Source organism: Somniosus microcephalus, chromosome 3 (genome assembly GCF_052327205.1).
Source record: "Somniosus microcephalus isolate GS21.2 chromosome 3, FLI_Smic_1.0, whole genome shotgun sequence".
Lineage (NCBI taxonomy): Eukaryota > Metazoa > Chordata > Chondrichthyes > Squaliformes > Somniosidae > Somniosus > Somniosus microcephalus.
Window position 1 is genome coordinate 17,293,482 of NC_140989.1, and position 24,670 is coordinate 17,318,151.

Below are 24,670 nucleotides of genomic sequence, written 5' to 3' on the forward strand. Positions count from 1 at the left end.
GAAATGTGCAAGAGAAGTCTTTAGCCCTTCCCAGCAGCAACACCACAACTGGCATGACCAGGCTCCTCGGAATTCTGTGGAATTCTACGGATGCCTTTTGGATAAGGTATTTAGGAGAGCAGCCGGCACCCCGCAGGGAGGGGGGCTTCACGGGGGCCGGGGACAGCAGCGGGGGCAGGTTTGGGCAGGTGGCCAGCAACCAAAATGGCCGCCCGCTACCTCCCCTTTAACTAGCGCCGCCCCGGCTGCAGTTGGACCTCCTCTGACCCCGTTGGACAGAGCGTCCAGCGGTAAGTCAGGGGGCGCTACCGAAGATCGCGAGCAGGGCGCTGCGCACAGCGATGCTGTCATCGCTGGCGGCGCAGCGCCACAGGGCGCTAACGGTTACCGCCGCCGCTAACCTCCCGCTGAATTTCTTAGGGCGCTAACGAGAGGCACAAAGCAACCGAATTTTTCCCCCTTAGTGAACTCTGCAAAGGAAATTTCTGCCACCATTTTTTTCAATCAATAAAACACCTGCAGCAAGTTAAAAAATCTGATATCCCTGCTGAGATGTTAAAACAGATCTGTGTCTGCCTTCTCAATGGATGTTAAAGATTATCTGGTCATTCATCTCATTTGCTGTTTGTGGGATCTTGCTGTGCACATAATGGCTGCCACAATTGTTCACATAACAGCAGTGACTGCACTTCAACAGTAATCCAGTGATTGTGAACTGCTTTGGGCCGTCCTGCAGACATGGCGAGGTTCAAGATAAGGTCCTCCACCACCACTTTCTCAGGGTAAACAGGGAAGGCAATAAATAAAAAGAAATAAGAACGACTTGTATTTATACAACGCCTTTCACGACCACCGGACATCTCAAAGCACTTTACAGTCAATGAAATACTTTTGAAGTGTAGTCACTGTTGTAATGTGGGAAACGCGGCAGCCAATTTGCGCACAGCAAGCTCCCACAAACCGCAATGTGATAATGACCCGGATAATCTGTTTTTTTAGTGATGTTGATTGAGGGAGAAATATTGGCCAGGACACCGGGGAGAGCTCCCCTGCTCTTCTTCGAAATAGTGCCGTGGGATCTTTTACGCCCACCTGAGAGGGCAGACAGGGCCTCGGTTTAACATCCCATCCGAAAGGCAGCACCTCCGACAGTGCAGCACTCCCTCAGCACTGCACTGGGGTGTCAGCCTAGATTTTTGTGCTCAACTCCCTGGAGTGGGATTTAAACCCACAACCTTCGGAACTCAGAGGAGAGTGGGCTGCCCACTGAGCCACGGCTGACACTGCCGGCCTTGCCAGCGGTGCCCATATCCCGAGAATAAATAAAAGAAAAACACAAACTCAAGTTCTTTCTAAAAGAACGGCCAGATGTGGCATTGAGCCATACGGACCAGAATGGTCCTAGGGGTGATCTCCAACTTGTGCTGAGATAGCTAATGTGAACCAGGGCTCCAGCACAACTCGAGCCCTGGCCTAGGAAGGGGGGCATGGGTGTGGGAGGGGGGGTTGGAGCCAACAGATAAAAGATGAATCGGCAAAGGCTCGTACACCCCTCCCCCCTTGCCCTCCACCTCCACTTCCCCTCACCCTCACCTTGCAACTCTTCCTCACCCTCGCGTTCAATTCTCCCCCTCCACTACCCCCACCCTCCACTTCCTTTTCACCCTCCACCTTCTCCTCACCCTCGCTCTCCCTTCTCCCCCTCCACCTCGCCCTCCTCCTCATTCTAGCCGTCCCTTCTCCCCCCCTTCCCACCCACTCCACCCTCCACATCCCCTTCCCAAACGCTCCACCCCCCTCCACCTCCACCTCCCTCCTCCACCTCCCCCCTCCTCCCCCCCATCCCCCCCGCCCCCGCACCCCGATGTTACGCTCCGCTAGAGTCCGAGCCGAACCCCGTCCCCGTTGCCGGGCGAGTTCGTGTAGAATCGGGTCTCTAGTGTTTATGCGGGTTCTCAGGAAGGACTTACGTGGGCCGTGTAGTTCAGATTCGGCTTTAAGATTCGCTGATAGCTGAGAATCTCCAGATTGTACTTCATGAACAAAACAGTGACGTTTACATCTGCGAACTGCATCACACCTGTGATCGCAAAACAGGAGGTTTATTCACAGAAAAACACTGAGTTGATCAAGGTGCCAGGGTTGGAATCACTATCAGTGCATTTTTAAATCTATTAATATTCCAAGTCAATCACAACATTGGGCAGGCACAAACCCAGCTCTACACATCCCTACTTTACCCGGCCAAGTAGACTTGCACCAAACTGAACATTGCGTGCGATTTAACCCACAGGGACTCTAGAATGAACTCTACCCATTTACTTTGAACATAAGAATTAGGAGCAGGAGTGGGCCACACGGCCCCTCGAGCCTGCTCCGCCATTCACGAAGAACATGGCTGATCTTCGGACTCAACTCCACTTTCCCGCCCGAATCCCCAGAACGGGCCAACGAATGCGCCAAAACAGCACCCAAGTGGGATTTCATATCAACGCGCTGACAGCTGTTTGTGGAACCTTGCTGTGTACAAATTGGTTGCCATGTTTGCCTGTGTTGCAGCGACTGTACACCAAAAGTAATTTTGGTTGCTTTGGGATGTCCTGAGGATGTAAGAAGGTGATATAAAATGTGAGTGAATTCTAACACCTAAAACAAATAATCTGGTCATCTATTTTATTGCTGTTTGTAGGAGCTTGCTGTGTGCAAATTAGCTGCCGCATCTCCTACCTTACAACAGTGACCACACTACACTTCACAAGTACTTCATTGGCTGTAAAGCACTCTGGGACGGCCTGAGGTTGTGAAAGGCTCTATATAAATGCAAGTCTCTCTTACTGTAATTACTAAAATTCGAGGTGTCTGGATTTGATTGGTTCATTAACAAATAGGCTAAAAGATTCCACAAAGTGCGGGGGCAGGGTTTGAAACCGCGGCACGAGTGTGACATAAAAAGCTTTTCAGCACTGGTGTGATATTGTGGGAGTTGGTGCAGCTGTAAAATAAAACAAAAAAGCTGACTCAACCGTGGCTAACAAGGGAAATTAGGGATAGCATAAGATCCAAGGAGAAGACATATAAATTGGCTAGAAAAAGCAGCAAACCTGAGGATTGGGAGCAGGAATGTCGTATGAGGAGAGATTGGGTTGATTAGGCTTATATTCGCTGGAGTTTAGAAGAATGAGAGGGGATCTCATTGAACCATATAAAATTCTAACAGGACTAGGCAGACTAGATGCAGGAAGGATGTTCCCGATGGTCGGGGAGTCCAGAACCAGGGGTCACAGTCTAAGGATAAGGGGTAAGCCATTTAGGACAGAGATGAGGAGGAATTTCTTCACCCAGAGAGTGGTGAACCTGTGGGATTCTCTACCACAGAAGGCAGTTGAGGCCAATTCATTAAATATATTCAAGAAGGAGTTAGATATATTTCTTAAGGCTAAAGGGATCAAGGGATATGGGGAGAAGGCAGGGACAGGGTACTGAATTTGGATGATCAGCCATGATCTCATTAAATGGCGGAGCAGGCTCGAGGGGCCGAATGGCCTACTCCTGCTCCTATCTTCTATGTTTCTATGTTTCTATGTAACTATACCCAAGCTGGATGCCCCAATATTCGCATACCAGTGTATAAAATGATGAGGGGCCTAGATAGAGTGGATAGGAAGGACCTATTTCCCCTAAGCAGAGAGGTCAATAACCAGGGGGCATAGATTGACAGTAATTGGTAGAAGGATTAGAGGAGGATTGAGGAGAAATTTCTTCACTCAGAGGGTGGTAGGGGTCTGGAACTCACTGCCTGAAAGGGTGGTCGAGGCTGAAACCCTCATCGCATTTAAAAAGTACTTGGCTATGCACTTGGAGTGCCGTAACCTACAGGGCTACGGACCAAGAGCTGGAAAGTGGAATTAGGCTGATTGGTCTTTTTCGGCCGGCACAGACACGATGGGCCGAATGGCCTCCTTCTGTGCCGTAAAGTTCTATGATTCTATGATCTCTATAGTTACGCCTGATTTACGCAGTGCAGTGGTATCAGCTCCGATTGTAACCCAATTACAGTAAACTCTTGTTTAAACGGCACTTAATCATCCGGAATACTTTAATAGCCGGCAAAATAGATAACCAGTAATCTTGCCGAATCCATCCAGCCCTCATTTTGCCGAATCCAAGTCTCCCGCGGTGGCCGAGTTAGTCAGTGGTTTTTATTTTTTTGTTTGTGTTAAAAATTGCCTTGGTCGGTATATCTCTCTGTTATCCAGAATGTTTCATCAACCGGCACCATCCTGGTCCCGGAGGTGCCGCATAAGAAAGAGTTAACTGTACCTGGTCATTTATCTCATGTGCTGTTTGTGGGACCTTGCTGTGCGCAAATTGGCTGCCGCATTACAACAGCGACGACAGTTCACAAAAAAATTACTTCATGGGCTGCATAGAAAACATAGAAAAATAGGAGCAGGAGTGGGCCATTCGGCCCTTCAAGCCTGCTCCGCCATTCAATATGGTCATGGCTGATCCTCTATCTCAATACCATATTCCCGATTCCCGCTCTTTCCTCATGATGCCTTTTGTGTCTAGAAATCTATCTATCTCCTTTTGTGGTAGAGAATTCCACAGGTTCACCACCCTCTGAGTGAAGAAATTCCTCCTCATCTCTGTCCTAAATGGCCGACCCCTTATTCTGAGACTGTGAACCCTGGTTCTAGACCCCCAGCCAGGGGAAACATCCTCCAGTCTGTCTAGCCCTGTCAGAATTTTATACGTTTCAATGAGATCCCCTCTCATTCTTCTAAACTCTAGTGTTGCCTCACAGCGCCAGGGACCCGGGTTCGAATCCAGCCTCGGGCGACTGTCTGTGTGGAGTTTGCACATTCTCCCCGTGTTTGCGTGGGTTTCCTCCGGGTGCTCCGGTTTCCTCCCACAGTCCAAAGATGTGCGGGTTAGGTTGATTGGCTATGATAAATTGACCCTTAGTGTTAGGGGGATTAAATGCGTGGGGTTACAGGGATAGGGTGGGATATGTGTTGGTGCAGGGGTTACGGGGATCGGGTGGGATATGTGTCGGTGCAGGCTCGATGGGCCGAAATGGCCTCTATCTGCATTGTGGGGTTTCTGTGATTCTGTGATTCTGTGAATACAGACCTAGTCGACTCAATCTCACGCTTTGCGCTTTGGGACGTCCTGAGGTTGTGAAAAGGCCGCTGCACACGGCACTCCTGCTCCTCCTGGCCCCACAGGCAAAGTGAAGAGGCCTACTTTTTTTGGGCCTCTTCCCGCTCCGACTCCTCTTCCCCGCTGGGCTGACCGGGCGGGAACACCCGCGACCGCTTTCCCCACTCGGGCTCAGAGGTTAAGATGGTCGTCGGGGCTCCGATGGCGCCATCGGAGCCCGATCGGCATATTTAAAGTTTCGCCAGCTCAGGTTAAACCTCGAAGCCTGCGGCATCTGCGGGGGCACACCAGTTTGTGAGTCCCACGGGCAGCTTCACCTCACCGTCCGCCCGCTTTATGCCAGGTGAGCGGGGTAACGATCGCCCCCCTGTTACTTCAGTTCAAACAGGCTATAGCACCACCTCTGGATTTACCAGTACCGTTACAACAACAGCAACTTGCATTTATTTATATAGCGCCTTTAACGTAGTGAAACGTCCCAAGGCGCTTCAAAGGAGCGTAATTGTACAGAATCCGACACCGAGCCACATAAGGAGACAGGTGACCAAAAGCTTGGTCAAAGAGGTAGGTTTTAAGGAGCATCTTAAAGGAGGAAAGAGAGGTGGAGAGGCGGAGAGGTTTAGGGAGGGAATTCCAGAGCTTAGGGCCCAGGCAGATTCAATAGTAAAGGGAATTGGATAAATATTTGAAGGGAAGAAAATCTGTAGGAGTATGGGGATAGAGCAGGGGAGCGGGACTAATTGGATCGCTCTTTCAAAGGGCCGGCACAATCATGATGGGCCTCCTGCTGTGCTGTAAGATTCTATGAACAGTATTCAAGGGTCTGTGGATGGAGGAGGAAAGGCTGGAGAAATTTGGGCCTTTCAGCCTGTAACTGTGGTATCTGAGAGGAGAACTTTTAGTGGCACACAAGATAAGGAGCATTTCCTCTGGAACCAAACTGTAACTTAAATTCTACGAGTAAAACAAGTGTTAGAATCTGGGGCCTTTGGGACTGGGGAACTGAGATGGCCTTTTCTGGTCTTGTCGAGTTCTGCATTCCCATTGGTCACCTAGCAGGCTGGATGGTAAGTCAGCTGACACAGGTGGCAGCCAATCAATCACCTCATCAGGGAGTTCAAAGGTTGTACACTGTAAACGCCATCATGTTAAGAACATAAGAAATAGGAGCAGGAGTCGGCCATACGGCCCCTCGAGCCTGCTCCGCCATTCAATGAGATCATGGCTGATCTTCGACCTCAACTCCACTTTCCTGCCCGATCCCCATATCCCTCGATTCCCCTAGAGTCCAAAAATCTATCTATCTCAGCCTTGAATATACTCAACAATTCAACATCCAACAGCCCTCTGGGGCAGAGAATTCCAAAGATTCGCAACCCTCTGAGTGAAGAAATTCCTCCTCATCTCAGTCCTAAATGGCCGACCCCTTATCCTGAGACTATGCCCCCTGAGTTGTGGTTGCTTCTTACTCCTTACCCGTGTGAGATTCTGTCACAGTGGTTTTGATCCTCAGTTGGTGCACTTGATACCTGATCAGCGGGTGAAAATGTTCAATGAGCGTGTCGTATGATAGGTTGCCAGGGAATGTATTGGTTACGTCCATGAACACGCCGTACATTTCTCGAATGAACTGCAGCAGTTCGGAGAAAGGGAAGATGAAATCGGCAGTTCCGTTCATCTGTGGGGATGCAAAAAGGGGGAAAGTTAAGGCTTGCAGACGTAGATTTAAACTTTACCACTGTGCTCCTGAATCGATGGTGAGATGGTGTTTTAGTCTATAAAGTAGCGTGGTCTTGGTTTTGTTCCTTCACTCGATGCACACGCTCATTCGCATTAAATTGACCCAACTTATTTTGATAGCCCCCGCACAGACACTTAGGGGGCCTAATTTCCCCAAAACAAAAGCACCTTAGACCTTTCATTATAGAACCTTACAGCGCCGAAGAAGGCCATTTAGCCCATCGTGCCTGCGACGGCTCTTTTGAATTAGTCCAATTAGTCCCACTCTCACTCCCCCTGCTCTTTCCCCGTAGCCCGGCATATTTTTCCTTTTCACCTATTTATCCAATTCACTTTTGACAGTTACTATTGAATCTGCTTCCACCGGCCTTTCCAGCAGAGCATTCCAGATCACAACAACTCGCTGCGTAAAGAAAATTCTCCTCATCTCCCCGTCTGCCCTCTCAGGTGAATGTAATTAATACCCTTTTGCAGTACTAAGAGAGGGAGTGCTACACTGCCGGAGGTGCCGTCTTTCAAACAAGTCGTTAAACCGAGGCCCCGTCTGCTCTGTCAGGTGGAGGTAAAAGATCCCACGGCGCTATTTCAAAGAAGAGCAGGGGAGTTATCCCCGGTGTCCTGGCCAATATTTATCTCTCAACCAACATCACTAAAAAACAGATGATCTGGTTCTCATTGCAGTTTGTGGGAGCTTGCTGTGCGCAATTTGGCTGCCATGTTTCCTACATTACAACAGTGACTCCACTTCAAAAAGTACTTCATTGGCTGTGAAGCACTTTGGGATGTCCTGAGGTTGTGAACGGTTCTGTATGAATGCAATTTCCTTCTTTCTTTCGTTTCTTTCTACAGGAAGCTTTCGATTAACCGGCCCCTAAATAACCGGAAATGGCGGTTAACCGGCAAAATTCAGGAGTAGGTTCAGGTAACTTTTATTACTTTTTTTACTCCATTTGTTGCTGTGCAAGGGTGTGGCTGCAGCTGTTGCTAAGCTACAGAGACGCTTGCAACTTGTGCCGATTGTTCTGAAGCTAAGCAACAGGGTTTGTTGCTTTATACGGAGCTCTCAGCTCCGTATCTTTTACTATATCGTTCGGTTAGCCGGAATTTTTGATGAACCGGCACCACGTCGGTCCCGTCCGTGCCAGATACCAGAAAATTTCCTGTATGTGTAGTGACCCCTATTGGGAGGTGTACGGGTGTGAGCTGGGATGTCATTATGACCGGGTATTCTGCTGTCATTCGACATCTTGCTCACACTTGAAGAATGAGGGCGAGAACAAATCTAGGGGCCATCAATATAAGATAGTCACTAATAAATCCAATAGGGAATTCAGGAGAAACCTCTTTATCCAGAGAGCGGTGAGAATGTGGAACTCGCTACCACAGGGAGTGGTTGAGGCCCCCCAGATTCTCACCAACTTCTACCAGTGTGTAGGAACAGGAGTTCCTAGCCAAAAAACTGAGTTCTGCTCAGGAATTTATCAAAGAACTTTAATGGAAAAACTTATTTCAACAGTAAACTACAGGAGACATCGGGTGTAGGTCTTTTCTCTTCTCAGGGTCCACGAGGACTGATTAGGAAACCCCGTAGCTGACGTCATGACGTCATCACATTCTCCCGCCATGCGGTGATCACGTGATGCACGGTATGACGTCATCACGTTTTGTCCGAGCTGATAAAGCAACCGCGCTCTGTTAAGTTAAAGGTATAGGTAATGTTACAGACAAGGTTGTGGCTAACAATCTGTTAAAGGCATTATGTACAGACGGTCTGAGTCCGTTGTGGGCTCCACCACATGCGCCCCCCCAGAATTGTCTTTAACAGTCCAAGTAAGACGATGAGGAGGTCTGACGGGTCTGCCCGAACGACTGCGAGAAATCGGCGGAGGGAGCAGACGAAGGACGGGCAAGTCGTCGGTTGTTTGAGGACGAGATGATGCGGAGGCTGTTGTTGAATCTGTGGACGGCTGAGACTGGTCGGGGATGGCAGCTGCGGCTGGTCGGCCATGTTTCGGCGGTTGAGCGATGACAAACGGCCGGTCCAGGCCCAAGTGCGCAGGCTTCAATCGGTCTACTGATATGTGATCTGGCTTTCCCCCGACATCGACAGTGAAAGATTTCTCGCCCGATTCGATCACTCGGAAGGGTCCGGTGTACAGAGGTTTGAGTGGGTCACGATGAGCGTCGTGACGAACGAAAACATATTCAGCAGTCTTCAACTCTGCCGGCACGTAAGATGTCGGAAGACCGTGTTGCAAGGTAGGCACAGGGGCGAAACAGCGGGCCGCTGCTTGATGACTGACGAGCTGCTGGGAGGCAGACCAGGCCTCTGTAACAGAGGGGAGAAAATCGCCTGGAACTCTGAGCGGTTGACCAAAAACGAGTTCTGCCAACGAAGATTGCAGGTCTTCCTTGGGCGCCGTACGGAGACCCAAGAGGACCCATGGAAGACGGTCCACCCATCCTGCTCCTTGGAGACTGGCCCATAACGCGGCTTTGGGACCTGTGGAATCGCTCACAGAGGCCGTTGGCCTGCGGATGGTACGCGGTGGTACGATGAAGCTTGGTGCCGAGACCCTGAGCTACGGCATTCCACAGCTCGGAGGAGAATTGTGGCCCGCGATCTGAAGAGATGTCGGCCGGGACCCCGAAACGGGAGACCCAGCAGGGGATGAAAGCCCGGGCAACATCCGCCGAGGTTGTGGAAACGAGGGGGATTGCTTCTGGCCACCTGGTGGTGCGATCCACGACAGTGAGGAGATGAGTGAAGCCCTGCGATGACAGAAGTGGTCCGGCCAGATCCACATGGACGTGGTCGAAACGACGCTCTGGAACAGTAATCGGAACCACCGGAGCTTTAACGTGACGCTGAATTTTCGCCGTCTGACAGACGACGCAGGTTTTGGTCCACTCACGAACATCAACGTGCATGCCCTTCCAAACGAATTTCCGTGACATGAGACGCTGGGAAGCCTTCATACCTGGGTGTGATGAATGGTGGATTGCTTCAAACACCTTCCGGCGCCATGTGCCAGGTACAATAGGACGAGGGAAACCCATGGACACGTCACACAGGAGCGTTGCGCCCGCAGCTTGAAAAGGCACGTCTGCCACTTGGAGGCTGGATGGTTCAGTTTTGTAGGACTGGACTTCGTCGTCTGCTAGCTGATCCGCTGCCATGAGGGCGTAATCGATCCCGAGATGGACAGCTTGGACCGTCGGGCGGGAGAGACAATCCGCAACAAGGTTATCTTTTCCAGAGACGTGTTGGATATCCGTGGTGAACTCAGAAATAAACGTCAGATGACATTGTTGACGAGCTGACCATGGTTCTGTGGTCTTGGCCATGGCGAATGTGAGCGGTTTATGATCGACGAACGCTGTGAATGGTCGTCCCTCCAATAAGAAACGGAAATGGCGGATGGCCAGAAAAAGGGCCAGCAACTCTCGGTCGAATGTGCTGTACTTGCGCTCATTCTTCCTTAACTGGCGGCTGAAAAATGCCAGAGGCTGCCAACTTCCGTTCACCCATTGTTCTTGTACCGCGCTGATGGCGTAGTCAGACGCGTCTGTGGTAAGAGCAATGGTGGCACCCGGGAGCGGGTGTGCAAGCATGGTGGCGTTGGCCAAAGCGTCCTTGGTGTCGCTAAATGCCTGTTGCATTTCGGGCATCCAGCAGATGGGGTCTTTGCCGGCCCTGCCTCTCAGGGCTGCATACAAGGGCTGCATGAATTGAGCCGCTCTAGGGACGAATCTATGATAAAAATTGACCATCCCCAGGAACTCTTGCAGGGCCCTGACGGTCTGTGGCCATGGAAAAGAGGTAACCGCCTCCACCTTTGTCAGTAAGGGCACGGCTCCTGCTGAAGTAATTCGGTGTCCCAGAAAGTCAATCTGGTGTAGGCCGAACTGGCAATTGGCCAGGTTGATGATGAGGCCATGCTGACTGAGGCATGTGAAGAGGGTTCGCAAATGGTCGACATGCTCCTCCTCACTAGCACTGGCGATGAGGATGTCGTCGAGGTAGACGAAAAGGAAACTCAAATCCCGGAGGACGGAATCCACCAACCGCTGGAAAGCTTGAGCCGCGTTCTTCAAACCGAACGGCATCCGTAAAAATTCAATAAGCCCAAACAGGGTGATGATGGCGGTCTTCGGAACATCTTTCGGGTGTACTGGGACCTGGTGATACCCGCGAACAAGGTCGACCTTCGAGAAAAAGGAATTTCCCGCCAAATGGGCCGAGAAATCCTGTATGTGTGGGATCGGGTACCGATCAGGCGTCGTGGCGTCGTTCAGGCGTCTGTAGTCACCGCAGGGTCTCCAGCCGCCGCCAGGCTTCGGAACGATGTGCAAAGGTGAAGACCAGGGACTATTCGACCGGCGAATAATCCCCAACTGCTCCACTGTGTCGAACTCCGCCTTCGCAGCCGCGAGCTTGCCGGGTTCCAGCCGACGAGCCCGTGCGTAAACTGGTGAGCCGGTGGTGTTGATGTAGTGCTCAACCCCGTGCTTTGTGGTGGAAGAGGTGAAGGTAGGCCTGGTGAGTTCCGGGAACTCCCCGAGAAGACGAGAGAAAACATCCGGAGGTGAGGCAGCGCATGCAATCGAGCGCGCCACGGTGGAACCGCGGTAGCACGGGATGGACTGAAAGGTAGCCGCATTGACCAACCGGTGGTGTCGGACATCGACAATAAGACCGTGGGTGCACAGAAAATCTGCCCCTAGGATGGCCTGCGAGACCTTGGCCGTGACGAATTCCCATTGGAAATGTTGACCACCCAAGCACACCTGGAGCTGCTGCTTCCCGAACGTTCTAATGGCCGCGCCGTTAGCTGCCTCGAGGGGGAGACCATGGCCGCCGATCTGGATGTCGAGCTTCGACGCAGGGATGATGCTGCAGTGCGCCCCGGTGTCGCACAGAAACCGCCTCCCTGACAGGGAATCGGAAATGAAAAGGAGCTTCCCTGAAGACCCTACAGCCATCGCAGCCACCGAGTTCCCTTTAGACTCGGTCCTCCTTCGCCTGTGGCCCCACCGTCGCCTTGCTGTATTTTTTTGTGGGGAAAAACTGCAGGGTGCCCGGCAGCATCGAGCTTTCGCGCCAAAACGGGCGTGGTACGCGCACCAGCCTGCTAGAGTAGAAGACGAGGCTGCATCCGTGGGGGAGGGGTGCCTCATGGCAGTGCAGCTCTGCTGTGTTACAGCAAAGATTTTATCTGCTTCAGCCGCGGGTTCCGCACAGTCCGTGGCTTCAGAACTGGCAAGTGCAGCCTGCACTTGTTCTGGCAGCTGGGAGAGGAACAACGCCCTGAACAGGAAACATTGAGGTTCCGAGCCCAAAAGTGTGAGCATCTGGCTCATCAGTTCGGACGGTTTTGAGTCCCCGAGTCAGGGCATGGCTAGTAGCCGGAGAGCCCGCTCCGATTTAGAGAGACCGAACACTTGGAGTAGCCACGCCTTAACGGTGTCATACTTGCCATCCACGGGTGGGTTACCGAGTAGGCTGACGATCCGCGAGGCGGTGACGCTATCGAGGGTGGAGACCATGTGGTAATAACGGGTCGAATCCGCGGTGATGTTCCATATAGCGCACTGGGCTTTGGCTTGGATGAACCACACAGCTGGCTGTTGCTCCCAAAACTGTGGAAGTTTGAGTGACACGGCGTTCATATCCATTATGAAGAAAAATCCACGAAAATCGTTCGCAGAAATCAGGGTCACCAATGTAGGAACGGGAGTTCCTAGCGAAAAAACTGAGTTCTGCTCAGGAATTTATCAAAGAACTTTAATGGAAAAACTTATTTCAACAGTAAACTACAGGAGACATCGGGTGTAGGTCTTTTCTCTTCTCAGGTTCTACGAGGACTGATTAGGAAACCCCGTAGCTGACGTCATGACGTCATCACGTTCTCCCGCCATGCGGTGATCACGTGATGCACGGTATGACGTCATCACGTTTTGTCCGAGCTGATAAAGCAACCGCGCTCTGTTAAGTTAAAGGTACAGATAATGTTACAGACAAGGTTGTGGCTAACAATCTGTTAAAGGCATTATGTACAGACGGTCTGAGTCCGTTGTGGGCTCCACCACAGGTGCACCATCGAGGGTATCCTGTCCGGCTGCATCACTACCTGGTACGGCAACTGCACCGCCATAAACCGCAAGGCTCTACAGATGGTGGTGAAAGCTGCACAACATACTATGGGAATTAAACTACCTGCTGTGCAGGATATCTACCCTGAGAGGTGCCGGGGGAAGGCCCTGAGAATCATCAAAGACACAAGCCACCCCAGCCACAACCTCTTCGCCCTGCTCCCGTCCGGTAAGAGATACCGAAGCATACGGTCTCGTACCAGCAGGTTTCGAAACAGCTTCTACCCCCAGGCCATAAGACTGATGAACGAATAATTTATTATTATTTATTACTGTTGTTTTATTTATTATTACTGTATTTCTATTAGTATTTTTATCATTGCTATGCCATATTTAATCCAATGTTGGGAGGACTCGTAGAAATCAACATTTCATTGTGCAGTACACACGTTTGCTGCATATATGACAAATAAAATTGAATTGAATTGAATTGAATTGAATTGAGGTGAATAACAGAGATGCATTTAAGGGGAAGCTCGATAAACACATGAGGGAGAAAGGGATAGAAGGATATGTTGATCGGGTGAGATGTAGAAGGAGGAGGCTCGTGTGGAGCATAAACACCGGCACGGACGATTGGCCTGTTTCTTTGCTGTAAATTCTATGTATTGACCACTTGGGTGAAGTCTCAGAGGGCAACCAGCATCTATGGAGATGCTGTAGGTTTCAAAAAAATCCTGTCAAAATGCTAAAAGCCTGTTTGGCCCAGTGGTAGGGCATGAAACGGCTACATTTCGAGGCACAGAAAAGGTGCCAGTCATCAAAGTCTGCAGTTCTTGGAGAACACATTGATACTGGACAATGAAAGCTTTGACTCATGATTAACTCTGAAAACACCTGAGAACTCATTTTCAATGTGGAAGCAAGTCATCCTCGGTTCCGAGGGACTGCCTAAGAAGAAGAGAAGAACTCTGAAGAGGACATTGACATTGAACTGTGAGGCCTTGAATCATGATTGGTTTCAATGGGAAAAATTAACATCTGGACAATGCTCTGAGTTTAACTGAAACAATGGGGATCACGATCGACTTCCTGACATGAATGGAAGATACACAAGTCCCGAGCAGATAATCAGCCAACCGCCCATCAACAGTAATAGAAATCACATTGAATATGTATTACAGAAAGCGGGAGAGGAGATAAGGAGTTATCTTCGATCTCACAACTCTGTACACCTCCAGTGATTCAATTACAGGCTGACGAGGTGTGAATGTCGGACAGATCAGCAAACCGACAACCGAAACTGGTTGGGGGAGGCCCAGCATGGGGCCAGGTGACTAAAAGAACTATAAGAAGGAACACACCACAGCTCTCTCTCTCCTTTCGCTCCGAAGCTTTCTCTCTCGGAAGCTCTCTCTCTCTCGGAAGCTCTCTCTCTCGGAAGCTAGCTCTGACTACAGCAACTGCCAGGTGTAAGAAGGAAGGGAAGACGGTCATCTCCAGCTCCCAGCCTGCAATTGACGTCGGCCACGACCAGCCGGACGGGTGATTGTAAGTATCAGTTGACTCTACGAGGGTTTTGTGCTGTGTAGGCAGCTGCAGTCAGATAAAGGAGGACGGGGACAGGTCATCTTCGATCCAGGCCTACAATCCACAACGGGAACGACCGGCCATGTGGGTGATTGTAAGTTTCAGCCAAATTTCAATCGGGTTTTGTCTGTGTTTTGTTGCTTTTAATAAACTAACAGTTTTGGGTTGAACCTAAACCTTTGTGTCGTCTACCATTTTATTCCTGTAAAACCCAGAGTCAAAGAACCCTTGTAAGGACAAGGAAACCAAACACCCTACAATTCCCTGCCAGTGTAAGTCATGACAGGAGGGAATGAAACTGAAGGAGGAGGGGGAGGGGAATGGGCAGGTGGGCAGGGGTGGAAGAAATCAAAGTAATTTAAAGAGTACCTCAAATGTTTTGTTTATCGTTGATGGGAAGGGCGGTGAGGATATGATGACGGACACATTTCCTTTCACAGGTTTTCCATAGAGGTATCTGAATAGGAACAAGATATAAAGAAAACAGTACAATACTTGGCAACTGCGGTGACAACCAACCTAAATTCTGCTGTAATGACCTCTAAATCCATAAGGACATAAGAATTGGGAGCAGGAGTCGACCACACGGCTCCTCGAGCCTGCTCCGCCATTCAGTAAGATCGTGGCTGATCGTCCACCTCAGAGTCAAATGGGTTCACTATTCCGCTATGAGAGGTCCCTAGGCCGCTAAAGAGAAAAGGGTTTTTTTTTTGGTGCAAGTTTTTGTTAATCCCTCTCGGCAAGGCGCGAACTACTGACTGAGGTATTGTTAGGCGTCCTCCGCACCTTACTCAGGAGGCCATTATTCGCGCGCGTCGGCAGGCTCTTCATAGAAGATAGGAGCAGGAGTAGGCCATTCGGCCCCTCGAGCCTGCTCCGCCATTCAATGCGATCATGGCTGATCATCCAAACTCAGTACCCTGTTCCTGCTTTCTCCCCATACCCCTGGATCCCTTTAGCCTTAAGAAATATATCCAACTCCTTCTTGAATATATTTAATGAATTGGCTTCTACTGCCTTCTGTGGTAGAGAATTCCACAGGTTCACCACTCTCTGGGTGAAGAAATTCCTCCTCATCTCAGTCCTAAATGGCTTACCCCTTATCCTTAGACTGTGACCCCTGGTTCTGGACTCCCCCGCCATCGGGAACAGCCTTCCTGCATCTAGTCTGTCTAGTCCTGTTAGAATTTTATAAGTTTCAATGAGATCCCTTCTCATTCTTCTAAACTCTGGCAAATATAAGCCTAATCGACCCAATCTCTCTTCATACGTCATTCCTGCCATCCCAGGTATCAGTCTGGTGAATCTTCGCTGCACTCCCTCCATGGCAAGAACATCCTTCCTCAGATAAGGTGACCAAAACTGCACACAATACTCAAGGTGTGGTCTCACCAAGGCCCTGTACAACTGCAGCAAGACATCCTTGCTCCTGTACTCGAATCCTCTCGCTATGAAGGCCAGCATACCATTTGCCTTCTTAACCGCCTGCTGCACCTGCATGCTTACCTTCAGCGACTGGCGCACAAGGACACCCAGGTCTCGTTACACTTCCCCTTTTCCCAATCTATTGCCGTTCAGATAATAATCTGCCTTCTTGTTTCAAAGGGCTGAATAGCCTCCTGCTGTCCCTATGCCCCTATGAGCCTGGTACCTTCCTGGTCTTTGCAATTCATTGGAAAAACTGTCTGGGGACCCAGGACCCGAACACAGAGATTACTGGGGCTGGGATTTTCCTGGTCTCAACTTGAGGCCTTGGCTCCTTCCCCCTGACCTAGGCCTAGCCAAACGACCCCTTATTATTTCATTGCATTATCTTTTGGCTACCGCACAGCCCTCCTACTTGTACTCTCGTGCTCTGGATTACTCACCGTCCAGTGATAGTTCCAGTTATGTTTGCTCGATCGAGTGGAAGATACACAGATGATGTGTTGACCCAAACTTCAAATCGAGAGAACACTGAAATGACAAACCAGCAAACAGCAAATTGAACTCAATCGTCAAAGAAACCTAAAGGTTCGAATAAAATAGCAACCAGCCCCCTCTCAGGTGGGCGTAAAAGATCCCATGGCCACTATTCAAAGAGGAGCAGGAGAGTTCACCCCGATGACCTGGCCAATAATAACTCCTCAACCAACAGCACTAAATCAAATTATCCGGTAATATATCACATTGCTGTTTGCGGGAGCTCGCTGTGCACAAATTGTCGGCCGTGTTTCCTACATTACAACAGTGACTGCGCTTCAAAAGTTGGCTATTTCCTCTGGTGGGCAGGGGGATGGGGGGAGAAAGAGTCCAGAACAAGGGGGCATAACCTTCAAATTCGAGCCAGGCCGTTCAGGGGTGATGTCAGGAAGCACCCCTTCACACAAAAGGTGATGGAAATCTGGAACTCTCACCCCCAAAAAGCTGTTGAGGCTGGGGGTCAATTGAACATTTCAAAACTGAGACTGATAGGTTTTGTTGGGCAAGAGTAATAGAACCAAGGCGGGTAGATGGAGTTCAGATACAGATCAGCCATGATACAATTGATGGTGGACCAGGCTCAGGGGGCTGACGGTCTACTCCTGTTCCTATGTTGCTAGAAATTAGATTGAGGCGGGCCCTAACTCAGAGGTCCAGTAAATTGCACTCAGTCACTGTGCTTGGCCACACGTGGACAGACTTCTACCACCCGTTCCTGTGAGAAAGCCAAGTGTAAATGCATCCTCCCCACTCACACAGAGGCATAAAGGCAGAGCTAACCACAGCTTTAACTGAAGGACAGTGACTGTACCACTTGGAATACCTGGACAGCGCTTGCCACTACAAGACTAATCCATGTGGGGGAGTCAAAACTAGGGCCCATAAATATAAGATAGTCACTAATAAACCCAACAGGGAAAACCTCATTACCCAGAGAGTGGTGAGAACGTGGAACTCGCTACCACAGGGAGCGGTTGAAGCGAATTGCATATAATTGGCAAATGAAATTCAACACAGATAAATGTGAGGTATTACATAGTAACATAGAAACATAGAGATAGGAACAGGAGTAGGCCATTCGGCCCTTCGAGCCTGCTCCGCCATTCAATGAGATCATGGCTGATCCTCGTCTGAGATCATAGCTGATCTTACCAGTTCAGTACCCCGTCCCCGCCTTTTCTCCGTAACCCTTAATCCCCTTAGCCTTCAGAAATATATCCAATTCTCTCTTGAAAATATTTATTGAATTAGCCTTCACAGCCCTCTGTGGCAGGGAATTCCACAGGCTCACCACTCTTTGAGTGAAGAAATTCTTCCTCATCTCTGTTTTAAATGATTTGCCCGCTATTTTTAGACTGTGGCCCCTGGTTCTGTGCTCCCTGGCCATTGGAAACATTCTCTCTGAATTCAGCCTGTCCAGGCCTGCCATAATTTTATATGTTTCGATGAGATCCCCTCTCAATCTTCTAAACTCCAGTGAGTACAAGCCCAAACTATTTAATCTCTCTTCGTAGGTCATTCCCGCCATTCCAGGTATCAGCCTGGTGAATCGCCGTTGCACTCTTTCCATGGCAAGAACATCCTTCCGCAGATGGGGCGACCAAAACTGTACACAATACTCCAGATGCGGTCTCACCAGCACCTTGTACAGCTGTAGTAAGGTATCCCTATTCCTATACTCGAACCCCCTTGATATGAAGGCCAACATACCATTTGCCTTCTTAATCGCCTGTTGCACCTGCATGCTCTCCTTCAGTGACTGGTGCACAAGAACACCCAGGTCCCTCTGCACTTCCCCATCTCCCAATCTATTGCCATTTAGATAATAATCTACCCTCCTGTTTTTACCCCCAAAGTGGATAACCTCGCATTTATCCACATTATAGTGCATCTGCCACGTATCCGCCCATTCCCCCAACCTGTCCAAATCGCACTGTAGCCTCCTGACATCCTCATCAGAGCCCACCCCTTCTCCTAGTTTAGTGTCGTCAGCGAATTTGGAAATATTGCATCCAATTCCCTGATCCAGATCATTTATATATATTGTGAACAGCTGGGGTCCCAGGACAGATCCTTGCGGCACCCCGCTGGTCACTGCCTGCCACTCTGAAAACGAGCCGTTTATTCCAACTCTCTGTTTTCTATCCGCCAGCCAGTTCTCTATCCACGTTAATACTTTGCCCCCAATCCCATGAGCCTTAATTTTGCATGACAATCTTTTGTGTGGAACCTTATCGAAGGCTTTCTGGAAGTCAAGGTACACCACATCCATTGGCTCTCCCCCATCTATTTTACCAGTTACTTCCTCAAAAAATTCCAGCAAATTAGTCAAACACGATTTACCCTTTGTAAATCCATGTTGACTCTGTCCGATCCTTTCCCCATTTGTCAAGTGCTCCGCTATTTTATCCTTAATAATGGACTCTAGCATTTTGCCCACAACCGATGTAAGGCTTACTGGTCTATAATTCCCTGCTTTCTCTCTACCCCCCTTTTTAAATATTGGGGTAACATTAGCTACCCTCCAATCCACGGGTACTGTTCCCGAGTCAATGGAGTTCCGGAAGATGATCCTTAGAGCATCTGCTATCTCCAGGGCCACCTCCTTAAGTACCCTAGGATGTAGTTTATCAGGCCCCGGGGATTTGTCGGCCTTCAGTCCCCTCAACTTACCCAACACCATATCCCTAGAGATACTAATTTCTGTCAGCTCCTCCCTCTCATTAGTCCCTATGTTTGCCGATATTCCTGGGAGGTTATTTGTGTCCTCCTTTGTGAATACAGAACCAAAGTATGAGTTTAATTGGTCTGCCATTTCCTTATTCTCCATTATATATTCTCCCGAATCGGACTGCAGGGGACCGACTTGGGATTTTACCAGTCTTTTCCTCCTGATATACCGATAAAAGCTTTTGCAGTCTGTCTTTATTTTTGCTGCAAGTTTACTTTCGTATTCTATTTTCCCCTTCCTGATTAATCCCTTTGTCCTCTTCTGCTGTATCCTGTACTGCCCCCAATCTTCCGGTCTGGTGCTTTTTTTTGCCAGTTGATATGCCCTTTTTTTTGATTTTATGCTGTCCCTAATTTCCCTCGTTATCCACGGTTGAGTCACCTTTTTAGGTTTATTTTTATGCCAAACCGGTATAAACATGTTCTGGAATTCTTCCATTCTATCTTTGAATGCTTGCCATTGTCTATCCACTGTCAATCCCCCCAGAAACACCACCCAATCAATCTTACCCAATTCCCGTCTCATACCCTCGTAATTCCCTTTATTTAAGTTCTGGACCTTAGTCTCTGATTCAATTTCCTCACTCTCCATCTCGACTGAGAGCTCGATCATATTATGATCGCTCTGACCCAAGGGGCCTCGTACAAGAAGATTGGTGATAAGTCCCTTCTCATTGCACAATACCCAGTCTAAAATGGCCTGATCTCGAGTCGGCTCCTCGACATATTGGTCCAGATAACCGTCCCGAAAACATTCCAGGAATTCCTCCTCCTCAGAATTTTTACTAATTTGGGTAGTCCAATCAATATGTAAATTAAAGTCACCCATGATGACAGCTGTGCTCTTATCGCACGCTTCTCTAATTTCCCTTTTTATGCCTTCCCTCACCTCCATATTACTATTTGGAGGCCTATATATCACACCCACTAACGTTTTTCTCCCCTTGCTATTTCTCATTTCTACCCATACAGATTCCGTTTCATCCGAGTTAATATCCTTCCTTTCCATTGCATTAATCCCCTCCTTTACCAGCAATGCTACCCCACCTCCCCTACCTTTTTGCCGATCCTTCCTAAATATTGTATATCCCTGGATGTTAAGTTCCCAGCCTTGCCCACCCTGCAGCCACGTTTCTGTAATCCCAATCAAATCATACTTGTTTACCTCTATTTCCACAACTAATTCATCCACCTTGTTCCTAATGCTTCTAGCATTAAGATACAAAGCCTTCAGGCTTGCTTTTTTCACACTCTCATTATGAATTAGTTTGGCCCTTTGTGTTTCTCTCCTTTGCTTATTGCTTCTCACCTTTCTACCATCTATTTCTGACTTCATATGACTTCCCTCTTTTCCACTACCTAGGTTCCCATCCCCCTGCCAAATTAGTTTAAATCCTCCCGAACCGTCCTAGAAAATATTACCCCGAGGACATCGGCTCCCTCACAGTTCAGGTGTAGACCGTCCCCTTGGTACAGGTCACTCCTCCCCAAGAACTGGTTCCAATGCCTCAAGAATTTAAATCCCTCTCCCTTGCACCACTGCTCAAGCCACGTATTTAGCTTATCTATCTTACTCTCTATAATCTTATTAGCTCGTGGCACTGGTAGCAATCCAGAGATTACTACCTTTGAAGTCCTACTTTTCAATTTAGCTCCTAACTCCCTAAATTCAGCTTGTAGGACCTCCTCCCTCTTTTTACCTACATCGTTGGTACCTACATGTACCACGACAACTGGCTGATCCCCCTCCCCCTTCAGAATGCTCTGCACCCGCTCCGAGACATCCTTGACCCTTGCACCAGGGAGGCAACATACCATCTTGGAGTCTCGGTCTCGGCCACAGAAACTCCTATCTATCCCCCTTACAATTGAATCCCCTATCACTATAGCCCTATCCCTCTTTTTCCCTCCCTTCTGTGCAGCATTTTGGTAAGAGAAATAGGGAGGTCACATATTACTTGGAAAATAAGATACTAAATGGGGTAGAGGAGCAAAGGGATCTCGGAGTACAAATACACACATCACTAAATGTTGCAACACAGGTTAACAAGGCCATAAAAAAAAGCAAACCAAGCACTAGGGTTTATTTCTAGAGGGATAGAATTGAAAAGTAGGGAAGTTATGCTAAACCTGTATCGAACCTTGGTTAGACCACACTTGGAGTACTGCGGACAGTTCTGGTTGCCATATTATAAAAAGGATATAAAGGCACTGGAGAGGGTGCAGAGAAGATTTACAAGGATGATACCAGAAATGCGAGGGTATATATATCAGGAAAGGATGAACAGGCTGGGTCTCTTTTCTCTTGAAAAGAGAAGACCTAATAGAGGTCTTTAAAATTACGAAAGGTTTTGATAGAGTGGATACAGAGAGAGTGTTTCCACTTGTGGGGAAGAGCATAACTAGAGGCCATCAATATAAGATAGTCACCAAGAAATCCAATAGGAAATTCAAAAGAAACTTCTTTATCCAAAGAGAGGTGAGAATGTGGAACTCGCTACCACAGGGAGTGGTTGAAGCGAATAGCTTAGATGCATTTAAGGGGAGGCTAGATAAGCATATGAGGGAGAAGGGAATAGAGGGTTATGTTAAATGAGGAAAGCCGGGAGGAGGCTCGAGTGGAGCATAAACGCCGGCATGGACTGGTTGGGCCGAATGGCCTGTTTCGATGCTGTGTATCCTATGTAATGTAATCCTATGAATAGTATCGATGCATTTAAGGTGAAGCTAGCTAGTTACATGAGGGAGAAAGGAATAGAAGGATAAATTGATGGGGTGAGATGAAGTAGGGTTGGGAGGAGGCTTGTGTAAAGCATAAACACTGGCATGGACCAGTTGGGCCGAATAGCCTGTTTCTGTGCTGTAATTTCTATGTAAGAAGATCAGTAATTACTTACCATACTCAGCAACAGTGAAAGACTTTTCCCGTTGCACACCCTGTAACAGAATGACAAAGTTACCGTATCCAGTATGAGGTTTTGCAGAAGATGACATAATGCTGGATCCCCTCCCCTACCATTCACTCACTGAGCAGTGTAAGGATTTCGCAATAATTTCAAAATTTCCTACAGTTCCAAAGATTGATTTTTGATTAAAGAATACCTGGGTAATATACCTTTAAAAATCCAGGGATCAAAATGGCCATCAGACCTCATGGCAGAAGACAAAAAAGGACTTGAAAAGGCAGCCTGTTGTGTCTGTGAAAAAGGGGTAATCAAAGATGGCTGCCCGACCTCGTGGCAGGACACAGACTGTGTGCATATAAAAAGGGAAGATCAAAGATGGCTGACTAAACTGTCAATCAAAGGCAGTTCAGGGAGTTTCCCTCCCTGCAGAGACAATCGATGTTTGTTTACAGAAACTGCTGCAATGTTTACACAAAGGATTAACCACTTGAGACTGCAGTTTCAGTTTGATGACAGGACAATGACTTTTGTTTACACTAACCTCCAAGGCTGTTTACTCAAGCAATTAAGGAAATAGACATGTTTTTTTCAAACCAAGACAGCTCTATTCAAACCCAGTATGATGAATAGGAATACATTTACAAACCCATCACGATAAATGGGTAATTCATCCAAAACCCATCTCAGTTAATGGGGACATCGGATCCCTTTTGTTTTGCCCAGATGCACCCGGATTTGGGCAGGAAGGTTTCAGCCCCAAATGGGGTATAAGATAGCTTCTCAGGAAGTGATCTCTCTCTCTGCAGCCTCACCTCCATGCCCCATCTACAACTGAGGAGCCCGCCCAAGGGAGTGGAACACCAGCAGTTACTTTTCAAACACTGGGGTGTCTCCATTTTCAGGGTGGTGAAGATCAAAGACGGCAAGGGCACGGAGCAGGCGTTTTCATTGGTGAGCATACATTTTCTGGCCCATTACAAGGCAACTTAGAATAGGTATAGGGGTGGGAATTAAGGGGAATTTTGTTAGAACTGTAATTTTAGTCAAATTTCCCCTCGTTGTGTCCGTTTTTTTCTCCTCCCCTATTTAAGTAACAGTGTTGCACTAGCAGAAAAGTGCTGTAGTGAACACTAAGGGGGAGAAATTGGGTGAGTAGCGCCACCTGTTAGCGCCTAAAGAGGCAGTCAGTGGCTGTAGCGCCACTGGCTGCGCCTCCTGCGATATTCAGCAGGGGCGCTAATGGTGGCGTTAGCCTTTTGCGCTGCGCTGCCACCGATGACGTCATCAGTGTGCGCAGCGCCCCATTCGTGCCCCGATCGCGATATTTGGTAGCGAACGCCGCTGTGGCGCCGTTCGCTACCCGCACCCGGTTCACGGGGCCTTGCTGCGCTGGCAGAGGCGCAAGTTAAGGTGGAGGTGCGGGGCGGCCGCTTTTTTGCCGGCCGCTTGCCAGCACCTCTGTCCCCGGCCTCCTGCTCCCCCCCCCCCCCCCCCGCGGCATTGCCGGCTGTTTCCTGAGAGCCCGGCACTTCTCCTTGGTGCCGGGCACGTTTGCCGGCACTCGCGATCAGGGCTCGCGCTGCTGCAGGCCCCTCCCCCTTAACAGTGGGAGGAAGGCCTGCAGTACTGCAGCGTGCCGTGCCGCAGCGTGTGGCGCTGCGGCACGTAGCGCTGCAAATTTCACTCTCAGCACCCTAAGAGGGACGCAGAGTGCCTCGAGCCACGCCCCGTCTCCCTCTAGGGGTACATCAACTGAATTTGCGGCGATCGCTAATGCAGCGATCGCGGCGCAAATTCCAGCACCCAGGCGAACTTTGCACCGCTTGGGCACCTCAGGCCAATTTCTAGGCCTAAGAGTTCTGTATTAAAAGTGTTATTTAAGTAAGACAGTGTTGCACTAGCAGAAAAGTGCTGTAGTGAACACTAAGAGTTCTGTATCAAGAGTGCTATTTAAGTAACAGTGTTGCACTAGCAGAGAAGTGCTGTAGTGAACACTAAGAGTTCTGTATTGAAAGTGCTATTAAAAGGGTGTTGCACTAAGCAGAAAAGGTGCTTCAGTGGACACTAAGTAGCTGTATTTAAAAGGTGCTGTATCTAAGTAACAGTGTTGTACTAAGAAGTAAAGTGCTGCATTTAAGCAACAGAGTTCTATTAAGTAAACGAGTGCTTTAGTGGACAAGAAGTGTACTGTGTTAAGTGAAGTGCTGTATTTCAGCATAAGTGTGCTGTATCGTTTATTTTCAATTTGTTTCCTTCTTTTGTTTCAATAAATGCTGGTCTGTTTGGCACCCAACCACGAGTCACGCTTTCTGTCTACATCGCTACCGAATAAGTCCGGCGGTCAGAACCAGGAATAGGGGAGCGCTTCGAAACCGCACGGGGGTCCCTGGAGCAGCTCAGAGGCTTCTGACTGGCCAGAGACAATAACCCCAACCCCGCTTGTTAATTCCTACAGCAGTGACTTCACCCACGGTTCACAT

General features: G+C 48.9%; 1 protein-coding gene across 1 annotated transcript in view; it reads right to left on the bottom strand.

The window, feature by feature from the left end:
* cd109 (CD109 molecule) overlaps nucleotides 1-24,670 on the bottom strand; it is a 183,368-nt gene that overhangs the window by 133,904 nt on the left and 24,794 nt on the right. The window contains exons 6-10 of the mRNA XM_085979227.1: nucleotides 22,182-22,221; nucleotides 16,461-16,548; nucleotides 14,962-15,049; nucleotides 6,643-6,844; nucleotides 1,971-2,080 (exon numbers count right to left, since the gene is read on the bottom strand). Coding sequence (XP_085835353.1) covers nucleotides 1,971-2,080; nucleotides 6,643-6,844; nucleotides 14,962-15,049; nucleotides 16,461-16,548; nucleotides 22,182-22,221 — 528 coding nt within the window. The remainder of the gene's footprint in view (nucleotides 1-1,970; nucleotides 2,081-6,642; nucleotides 6,845-14,961; nucleotides 15,050-16,460; nucleotides 16,549-22,181; nucleotides 22,222-24,670) is intronic.